At 42.7% G+C, this 10,898-nt stretch overlaps 2 protein-coding genes across 3 annotated transcripts; one reads left to right on the forward strand and one right to left on the reverse strand.

Moving 5' to 3' along the window:
- Positions 1 to 74: 74 nt before the first annotated feature.
- LOC306921679 (large ribosomal subunit protein uL4B-like) lies at positions 75 to 1,253 on the forward strand. Its single transcript, XM_079498923.1, is given in 2 exon segments — positions 75 to 155; positions 158 to 1,253. Coding segments are annotated over 2 exon segments (1,110 nt in total). The 5' UTR covers positions 75 to 89; the 3' UTR covers positions 1,202 to 1,253.
- Positions 1,254 to 4,111: 2,858 nt separating this feature from the next.
- LOC306922019 (G2/mitotic-specific cyclin-B2-like) lies at positions 4,112 to 8,456 on the reverse strand. Of its 2 annotated transcripts, none has more exons than XM_079499376.1 (9): positions 8,341 to 8,456; positions 7,255 to 7,368; positions 6,778 to 7,101; positions 6,534 to 6,659; positions 6,230 to 6,388; positions 5,876 to 6,121; positions 5,478 to 5,636; positions 5,224 to 5,328; positions 4,112 to 4,722 (listed from the first exon to the last, which is right to left on the reverse strand). In XM_079499376.1, the coding sequence occupies exons 1-9, from the start codon at positions 8,398 to 8,400 to the stop codon at positions 4,612 to 4,614; spliced, it is 1,404 nt and encodes a 467-aa protein (XP_079355502.1). In that variant the 5' UTR covers positions 8,401 to 8,456; the 3' UTR covers positions 4,112 to 4,611. The 2 variants fall into 2 exon arrangements, with proteins under 2 accessions (XP_079355502.1, XP_079355501.1); XM_079499375.1 differs by having other exon boundaries at positions 5,478 to 5,648.
- Between the last annotated feature and the right edge of the window lie 2,442 nt (positions 8,457 to 10,898).

Consider the following 10,898-nt stretch of genomic DNA (forward strand, 5'->3'; position numbering starts at 1 on the left):
AATGTGTTAGGCCTACTGTGTTACTGTTACTGTGGCCGTCATAGCGTGAGGAGTGTGGTTCCCAGCGAGCCATAAAATAACTACCCAAAATGGCTTGTGCCAGACCGATGATCTCGGTTTATTCCGAGAAAGGAGAAACTTCAGGCAAGAATGTATTCTCATGCCAGCGGTGTTCAAAGCTCCAATTCGCCCTGACATCGTGAATTTTGTGCACACTAACATGCGCAAAAATAACCGTCAGCCCTATGCTGTCAGTGAGCTGGCAGGTCACCAGACCAGTGCTGAGTCCTGGGGTACAGGAAGAGCTGTGGCCCGTATTCCTCGTGTGAGGGGTGGCGGAACCCACCGTTCTGGCCAGGGAGCCTTTGGAAATATGTGTCGTGGAGGCCGCATGTTTGCCCCCACTAAGACATGGCGTCGTTGGCACCGCAGGATCAACACAACCCAGAAGTGCTACGCCATCTGCTCTGCTCTGGCAGCCTCTGCCCTGCCTGCCCTGGTGATGGCCAAGGGACACCGTATTGAAGAGATCCCTGAGGTCCCACTAGTGGTTGATGACAAAGTTGAAGGGTACAAGAAGACCAAGGATGCAGTTCTTCTGCTTAAAAAGCTGAAGGCCTGGAATGACATCAAGAGGGTGTACGCCTCCCAGCGAATGCGTGCCGGTAAGGGTAAAATGAGGAATCGCAGGAGAGTCCAGCGCAGAGGACCATGCATCATCTATAACCAAGATGCCGGTGTCACCAAAGCATTCAGAAATATCCCTGGGATGAACCTTCAGAATGTGAACAAACTGAACCTCCTGAGGCTCGCACCTGGTGGACATGTGGGCCGCTTCTGCATCTGGACAGAAAGTGCTTTCCGTAAACTAGATGAGCTGTATGGAACTGGGCGCAAAGCTGCCTCCCTGAAGGTGGATTACAATCTCCCCATGCATAAGATGACCAACACTGACCTGAGCAGGATTCTGAAGAGTGAGGAGATCCAGAAAGCACTTTGTGCACCAAATAAGAAGATCGTCCGCAGAATTCTGAAGAAGAACCCTCTGAAGAATGCAAGAATCATGTGGAAACTGAACCCCTATGCCAAGACAGCCAGGCGCCGTGCAATTCTCCAGCACGACCCTACTATCAAGGCCAAGATGCTGAAGCCCAAGAAGAAACCAGCCAAGAAGTCAGCTGCTGCATCTTTCAAAGCATAAATTCAAAGCTTAAATTGGATCATAAAGACTGTTGGGTTCAATACTGGCTTAAAAAAAAGTAAAAAAAAAAAAAAAGTGTAGGAGCCATTATGATGGTGCTATATTATTGGTTAGGTTGGCATATTAGTTTTGAACACTTGGTGGTGGGCTTTAGATTTGACAGCACATAGAGGGTCACTCAGGTGAACTTGAAAGACAAAATTACTGGTTTGACCCAACAATGTGTGCATGCAATGATTTCATGCAAAGTGTACAATGCTGGCTATTTGAAAATTAACCACACATGCATGTCTCTGTTGAAAGGGAATCACAAATACATGCCATTGCTGAAGGTGAAAGGTTGTGCTGTGGATGCTGATGGATATTGGACCCCATGACAGTGTATCAAATGTTTCAAAGTCAAAGTCCACACACAAATCCACTGCATCAAAAGCATCAACATCTTCATCTGCTCGCATTATAGCCCAGGCTGAAAAGGCAGTTCTCATGGAGCAGGTTGCTGGCTTACAGCAGAAACATCAAATTGAAGCACAACCAGAACAGCTCAGAATGCAACAGGAAAAGTTGAGAAGAGAAAAAGAGCAGCTGGAAATGGAGACTCAGCTGGCAGCAGCCAATGCAAAAGCCCATGTTCTGGAGAGATGATGAGCTCAAGGAGCAGTTCAAGAGTGTCAAATGGAACGAACTCAGATATGCAAAAGGGGGCTGCTGCTCAAAAGGAAAAGTCTACATTACATCCAAATACAAACACATACTTACCTGGTCAAACCTCGACACAAAGGAAATGTGTCAAAGGAAACAAAGCCTCCCTCCCAGCCACAGGTTGTGAGGCCAAAACAATCAATTTATGAAAAATCTCCTCTGACTCAATACTCCCCAGGCAAACTCCATCAATGCAATACCCTCTCCTCAGTCAAAATGTGCAAACTGAAAATGTACTGGGTCAAATGAAAAAAGGTGTTCAAGGTCATACTGTTCATACTTCACTCCCTGTTAACAAATGTTGGTAATCAAGGTGATATTTACAATGTGTTGCAAAGACAGAATGACATAACAGCTCTAGTGGTCAAGCAGAACCTTTATTCCACTTTGACACCCGTCTCAGAGACATTCCAATTTATGACGGGGACCCATTACAATATGAAGGGTTTATCAGGGCATTTGAGAGTGCAATTGAGAAAAAGACAGATAGGCCTAATTATGGTGACGGTTTACATTTTTTGGAGCAATATACAAGAGGGCATCCAAAAGACCTGGTTCAAAGTTGCCAACATCTGCCTCCATCACAGGGCTACCAGAGAGAAAAGCAGCTGCTCAAAGAGCATTTTGGAAACGAACATATTTGCCCAACATATGTAAGTTAGCATCCGGCAGTTTCTAAATGCTGGGGACCCATACTCAACAAGATAAAACCTTAGGGTACTCAACATGTCTGGGCTCACATTCTGGCAAGACGACTATATCCTGATTTTTATGTAAGTATTTATTGTCTGTTGAGGTGACAGATCTGCTAATAAATATATTTGTGAACTCAACGGACAACATTTGGACTTTCAGTTTATTTGAGCACACTCCCTGAACAGTCTCCCTAGCCGTCAGTGTTCAAGCATAGGGCTTGGACACTACAATCCATATACTGTAGGCAAGCAATTCAGGATGGTGGTGCAACTGAAACTCATGGTATTTCAAATAGGGCTTAAGTGGTTAATTCACAATGTAGGCCTACCTTTACTTTCCAAAAATGAAGTTGAGTCAAAACTCAGTCAAAATATAATTTGTCTTTGAAATGTATGTACCCTAGTGGAGTGACAAGTATAACAAAAATCACACCAGTGTGAAGTGAGGGGCGCTATTAAAGTCTCTCTCATGTTGATTAGGTGATGTAAGGGTGATGTAAAACAAACGGTGCAAACATTAAACGCCATTAACAATAAAGAGACATGACGTAAATTTTCCCTTCATTGTCAATGCGGTTACTAAACAAACATTGAACTAAAGACAAACATTAAACCTGTGTATAGGCTAGCACCCCTCAAAAACCCCAAATAGTCAAATATAGGCCTAGCAGATGACCACCCTAACCCTTGAAATGTGCTGCTCATATTCATATAAATTGGCTGCCCTATAACAATTAAATTATATCCTGAAATGTAGCTGACCACTCGGTTAAGGAGTCACATCAAAGCTGCCCCCAATGTTTTAAAGCATCCTCAAAACAGACTTCTGACTTGCAGTCCCCATCTAATTCAAATCCCCCTCACCCTTTAATGATTTTATTTGCTTAGTTTGAGTGGTACAACCATAGGGTGCTGCCACTCCAATGCCCAGCTATGACCGGCCCTCCCTATGTCTGTGGTAAACAGGTGACAGTGGCATTGTTGAGCTTCACACTGGGCACAGGTGCATGATGGGAAGCTGAGGTTTTTTGCACTCACTTAGGGTCTGATTTTTGAGAGACCTCCTATATATATATATGGCTTTGTTTTTCAACTAGGTTTAAGAAAAATCAAATGTTTGTTTTGAGGACTACAAACATTAGCACCCGTTGCTTAAACAAACATTAAATAAATTAACAATGTTTTCATAATTACATCATAAATCAGTTCCCGATGTAAGATGATAAGAGCGCCCTTCACTTCACACGGGTGTGATTTTTACACATTTAAGTAGTCATTTTCTTCATCAGGACCTGACGAAGACCTGTTGTGGGTTGAAACGTTCATTTCAAATAAACTACTCTGGGAGCTGTAGTGTAGAAGTGTGCAGTCCTCATTCCTTTTCCCCATTACACCTAGTGCCACAACTTTCTTTTAAACATTACCATAGTACTGAAGGAGATTATACCAATTCAAGAGTCAGACCCACAATTTTCATGGTTCAAACTGATCAAACTGATTTATTAATGGATATTTACAACACATATAATTCATAGATATTTACAAAATGTACATGAGACTTACCAGTTTGCTATTTACAACACATATAATTCATAGATATTTACAAAATGTACATGACTTACCAGTTTGCTATTTACAACACATATCATTCATAGAAAGTGTGTTTGAGTAGGCTCTCACCCCCTCAAAAAAAAGAAAAAAATTATACACACAGTAAGTGTATAGATGAAAGTCAACATGTCTGCAAGCATGTCTGATTCTAGCCTGGCATGACCAGACTAACATCACTGGGTAGACATCTGGAACATTAGTGTTGAAGAAGGGGCAGTTAGTGGTTACAGACCAGGTTCCAATGTCACAGCAAAAAAAATCTCACTTTGAATAGCGGGCTCTGATTAGTCACCCACAACTTGGGGTGAGCGAAATGTAATTAGAGTAGTGCCAGACCAATATCTGCCCAGGGCACTTTGTCGTGTGGCAGATGTCTGGTTTCCAGGCTAGTCTGATTCAACTTCAGGGATTGCCAAGCAGGGGCGCAGCTAGGCTCCTCACCGTAGATGACTGCAGCTCAGAAAGGCGAGTGACATTCATCAGGTTGCTCCCCGAGTACTTCATCTTGATGGCCTTGTGGAGAGGGAAAACTAGCATTAGAATTAAATTAATGTATTTATTAAACATATGTTACTCCATTATATAGTCCCCACAGGAATCCGCGATCGCGGAATTTACCGCCGATGTAGGAAAAACATTTATTGGAATATTTGATTATTATGACTCATGCATAATTACAATTAATTGTATCCATTTCATGAAAGATTTGAATTATCTAAAAAGAAAATAGCTTTATAACTCTACATTATACTAACCCTAGTGGAGAATATATATTTTATTTTAGTAATATTAATCTATGTGAACATCCCCATTTTACTGCATTATATTCCAATTTACAATTAAGGCATTTAGCAGATGCTCCTTGTCCAGAGCAACTTAAAGTAAACACAGACATCACATGCGGAAAGCTAGTGTCCGAGTGTCTCAGTAATCTAGGTTCATAGGTAAACCAAGCATCAGTGTGAACATGATGCTTGAACAGGAGAACATGAGTGCCTTCGTTTGCCAACTCACCTGGAAATTTGTATTCCCCTCGTTGACGACATTCTTAGCAATGTGCTGCATTATCGGTTTCAGGTGAGCTGCATCATAGGTTGTGCAATGCTGCTCTGTAGGAGTCTGCAACACATGAAAAACAATCAATAAGAACATCATATGTGGTGCAATACGGCTCTATAGTAGTCTGCAACACATGGAAAAACAACTTTAATCAAAGGACAAAGTGTCTGTAATGAGCCAACATTATACATTTATTCTATTCAACTCACCCAAGGCAGGCCACCCAGCAGCAGCTGGGAGAGGCACAGTGAAGCAGCAGCGATCTCAGAGGGCCGGTAGTGAACCATGTCGTAATCTAGGAGCGTCAACTCCATGAGATACTTGGCCAGCATGTGTCTCTCCACGGTTAGACATGGGTTCTCAGATTGCTCCATGGTACACTAGAAAAAAAGAAAAACAAAACCCACACACATTAAAAGGCCTGCTTTCATACAATACTCTGCTACATCATGCGTTATTTTTTCATTTAGACCATGTTCTTGTTGCTTTATAAAGTAACTCTGAACAGCATAATGTTTATTGGAATATTTGATTATTTTGACTCAGAGGGTCAAGTCTGATCACTACACCTTGTATGTTAGTGAAACAATGAGGAACAATGACTCACGCTTGCAGCCTTGGATGCTCTCCTGAGGAAGTGCAAGGGCAGTGGGCGCCCCAGCTCAAAGTTGAGAGACCTTAGCATCAGCCACTCCATCTGTCTAATCTGAGTGGTTGTGTAGGTGTTGTCTGTAATGTCAGCCAACTCCTGGATCCTAAGGGCGTCCATTTGTCTCGTCTCCTCATACTTTGAGGCCAGCAGCATGGCAGTGACACCAACAAGTTGGAGCTTAGTTGGTGAAACTTGCTGAACCTGAAATACATCAAAACAGCTAATTAAAAAAAGATTTATATAATTTTAAAAAAAAGACACTAGAGCAGATTAAATGGCAAACTAATTAAATTAGTAAATTGCCCTTACTTGCAGAAAACGATCCAAGATGGCAACTGTGAGATAGAGTGTATCCTGCTGCAGCTGGTAACTGGAATGAAGCCGGATCAGCCAGTCGATTAAGACAGCTCGCATGTGTGCTGTTATCTTGTAGCCCTTCAAGTACCCGGGTCGGACATCCTGCTTTACCTGTACAAACAATATATCCAATGCATTAGTTTACAAAGCCTAAAAGCCAAAAAGAAATTCAAGTAAAGTAAAATGTCATGACTGTGACAACAACCTTAGTCGCATCATGTAGTAAAAAAAAAAACATGCCTCTGGCATCACATACCTCTAGATCCATAAGATATGCATATATGTCTTTCACATATTCAGAACATAGGTGGGGCATCTCCGAGTCTCGTGCATCAATGTCCTCTACGGTCGTTTTGGTTGAAGGTATGGCTGCGCCAGTCCTCTGAAGAGAAAAAAAAAGTCAAAACCCATCCTTGTACAATAATTTATATAAAAAAACAATATACAAATACTGATAGCGATGATATGCAATTCTACAGTGCAGACTAGCAAAAACTTACTCGGGACTCCAGGATGGATGCTCTCCACACCTTCCTAGTCATCATCAGGAGCTCTGCAGTGTTCACAGCTCTGCTGTCACGCTGCAGTGTGTCTACATAGGTGATGTGCCCGTCTCCCCATCCAACTGTGCCTCGTGCGACTCTGTTGGCCATCACTTTCAGGTGCCTAGCACAGTGCCCAGCCATCCTCGTCATTCTCTCCCTGAGCTTGTCCGCGACTCCCGGGAGGCATTTGTAGAGGTCCACGTTTCGGATGTGGTCCACCCATGGTACACCAGGGATCATCTGCAGCGTTCTTGTGTAGACACTATCCAGGGCCTTGACCTGAGTGTACAGAGGGAACCTTCTGTTAGGTATGACTCACTAAAGTTGAACACAATTTGTCGTTTTAAATGAACACAAGTGATTTAAAAGTGTAAAAACAAGTAGCAAACTGGAGTCTGTGGAATTGTAAAGGTTGAGATTTAAATATATTACCTTCGTGTTAGGCACCTTGTTGGCAAGGTCTCCAAGAGCAGCTCTCTTTGGACCAGGTTCATGCACGTTGACATTCCCCATGTGTACACGGTTCTCCTTCTCCACGTTCATCCACTGTTCAGGAACATTAAAAAACAGAAACAGTAAATCATCCGTTTGGAGAAAAAAAAACAACGTAAAAAATCCACTTAAAGATTCGCAAAGTTCATGTTAAAAAATAAGACATGTAACCGGCGGGTCATCGATCCGACTAGCCCTGAAACATGACATGATAATCATCATGATGATTATCATGGCAGTCATGTTTCAGGGCTACGATCCGACCAACGTCTGCGCCCCGTCGCTTGGCGACCAGAACAGAGATTGATTTATTAACAGTTTGCATAATTACAGTACATTTAAAGTACAACTCAATACAACAACTGTTAACTGTGAGTGGATGACACCATAAAGCATTACACTGGTTTACAATAGGGCCCACCATTTACAAATTCATCAAAACAATTAGAGACGTACGAATATACACAACTATATAGTCAAAACAGGAAATCATCACTTATCATATCTGATAGTGTCGTTTTGCGACACCGTTGGCAGGCGACGGTTTGCAGTTACACGTCGCTTACCGACCGGAATTATATTAAAGCCGACAACGCGTCGTGTTAGATCGGTTCGGCGAGCGACATGTAACCCTTAACGGTTGTTACATGATGTCGCTTGTCGACCAGAACAGATATTAAAGCTGATAACGCGTCGTGTTAGATAGTTTCGGCGAGCGACATGCAACGGTTACATGTCGATATCTTTCTGGTCGACAAGCGACATGTAACCGTTACAGCGCTCGCCAAAACTATCTAACACGACGCGTTATCGGCTTTAATATCTGTTCTGGTCGACAAGCGCGACATCATGTAACAACCGTTAAGGGTTACACGTCTCTTGTCGACTAGAAAGATATCGGTCTGCGACACGATCGAGGAGCGGCAACAGTGAGGTACATTCTGCTGACATTGATTTAACCGGGGTTAACCAAGCATAATGCTGCTTAACGACACGGAAAAACTGGGCAACGTTTAGTTTACTCACCGTACTGCGGAAATTCTCCGAGGACACAACAAAAACGGGATGAAAAACAGCGTTTTCCATGGTAATTGTAGTCTCACTCTCAACAGTTGAAACTTAAACAAAAAACAACAACTAACTAACAAAGGTAACACTAGCAAACAGAGTGATGCTGATAATCCGTTAATGTATGCACCGCTGCAAAAGTAACACTAGCAAACCGAGTGATGCTGATAACCGTTAATGTATGCACCGCTGCGGCGGTGAGTCAGATGCTCGCTGTTGAAAACTAACACTGACTGAAGAGAAGTTCTGCAGCTTCTGTATTTAAACGTTCACGCGCGCCTCCTCTGATTGGCCAACCTGCCGCGGAAGGCACGCCGCTCATTGGTTGAGGCGCGCCTCCTCTGATTGGCCAACCTGCCGCGGAAGGCACGCCGCTCATTGGTTGAAGGGTGGAAAGCCTGGTGACGCGAAGACTCTGGACAAAATATCATGACAGCAGGTTTGGAGATCTGTTCGGAATTGATTACATGAAACAGTCACAGTATTTCACCGAATTCACTCATCGAAGCTTTAACCAACTGCCAAGAACAACACATCCAATCCACCCCTTCTGGAAGTAAACTAGTTAAAACTACTGTAGCTAGCCCGCCCTTGTTGATCCTGCATTGTTGTTTCGGTTCGGTTGTATTCAAACCAAGACGAGTTCTGAGTTCCAGAAACTTATAACATAGCTCGCTAGCAAAGTTCTTGCCATGATGACACCGTGACCGAGTCTCTATGCACCGAGCAAGCAAAGCCCGTCTTGCTCCTCCTATGACAGTACCACGGTCCACAGTCTCACTACATTGGTACCCTGGGGCCTGGGCCTTGTAACTGTCCCCGCCTTTGTTCAGGTTTGCGTTGAGTAGGCATACTAGTTAGCCTACCTTCCATAGGCACGTCGCACTTAAGGTAACTCCGAATTGTCCTAAATATTGAGATATACTCTATACAGTATAACTCTTAGGCTACCGGGTCCGTTACATGCCATGATGATTAGGCTATCATGTAACTCCAAAATACTAACTGAGATCTCATATCTAGGGACATATGATTCAAATGGCCCCAATGGCGAGAATTTATTATTTACAATGCAATACAATGCACGGTGAAACAGGCTTCAAAAGCACTCATGCGTTTGCAGGTCACATCACTTGATTTAACATGAGTAGCCTAATTTGGAACATAATATACAAGACAATTATTTATTTATTATTAAATCTCATTAAACTCAACTCAATTATAATCAAGTACATATGAAGAAACTATAGTATCACATGATATAATCAGTAAGTATGTAATTACATGTATTTATTTTGTATGGTCTTAAACCAGATTCATCTGTTAATGATAAATAATATTCTGTTTATTTTCCAGGTTGATTTCCAGGACGGTGTGCTACATCCTCCAGCCCTACAAGACCCACAGTGGCATCATGTAACAGCCAGTGTTGCAGCCCTTGGTTGTTCAGCCGCAGAGACCACTATAAAGTGCAGGGGTACTTTTTAGCCTGTCAGTGACTCATCTTTTGCAGAGGTACGTAAGTGTTGACCTTTGACTAAGGCGTCCGTTGACACAAGGGTTGCACGTACACCTGCCTCTGGCAGGTGAATACAAATGTTGGGCAGGTGGAGTTTGCTTTCAGTTTGCTTGACTGGGCAAGTGCTCCTTTGAGAGGGGACGCAGCCGTCTATAAACACAACACGAGATATGTCTAAACAGTAACACCTGTCTGTCTTCTGGTCTGTAGAATGTAAAATATGAGCACTGTTTACCTATAATGTGAAAAAAATCTGATGGGTAACAAGACAACTCACCCTTTTTCCACCTCCAAGTGAGTTGTCCGGACATCTCACCCCGAAAGTCCGGACAACTCACCAGACATCTCACCCCGGTGAGATGTCTTCAATTTCGGGGGTGAGCTGTCTTCACTTTCAGGGTGAGTTGTCTCGGGGTGAGAGTTGAGTGTTTGGCTGTTTGTGCAAAGAGTGTCTGAGCTCCTTTTTTTTAATAGTTGACTGAATATGTACCCTTTGAGCTCTTTTATATACTTTACTGAATATTTCACAAGAATATAACACAAGAGTCAAATGTGTTGGCAACTTGGCCATAGATATGTTAATATTACCTGGACCTCTCTTAATTTGTTTACTTAAGATGGCTGTCTTGGCTGAGTGGTTATATAAGGTAACTTGTCATTTCTCACATGCTAATGTATAACTATTAACTATGATGAAAGCAGTAACCATCATCATCGTTGGTGGGGGGGTGGGGGCAATATTGCTTTGCTATTCAGATGTAATTCAGTCAGTAAGTAGGCCTATTAGAACTGATTGATTGATCATACATGTTATTTGTTATTTATGTTGAGATCCCTCCACCCCCCCCCCCCCCTCCACCCCCATCAATGCTGCATAGAGAGAGAGACGCTCTATTCCTTACTTACAACATGATGATGCTAATGTGATCATATCTATATATATTTATTAGTAGGCTTGTTTAGCAGGTACTAGGTTATAGGAGTGCCTATTATGTTG

The sequence above is a fragment of the Electrona antarctica genome (assembly GCF_951216825.1).
Source record: "Electrona antarctica genome assembly, chromosome: 4".
In the NCBI taxonomy this organism is placed as follows: domain Eukaryota; kingdom Metazoa; phylum Chordata; class Actinopteri; order Myctophiformes; family Myctophidae; genus Electrona; species Electrona antarctica.

Excerpts from the sequence above, each read along its gene's own strand:
- LOC306922019 (XM_079499375.1), bottom strand. The coding sequence starts at position 8,400 with ATGGAAAACGCTGTTTTTCATCCCGTTTTTGTTGTGTCCTCGGAGAAT. Across the intron at positions 7,369-8,340 it reads CGGAGAATTTCCGCAGTACG|TGGATGAACGTGGAGAAGGA; the intron begins GTGAGTAAACTA and ends GTTCCTGAACAG. Across the intron at positions 6,389-6,533 it reads CATATCTTATGGATCTAGAG|GTAAAGCAGGATGTCCGACC; the intron begins GTATGTGATGCC and ends TTGTTTGTACAG.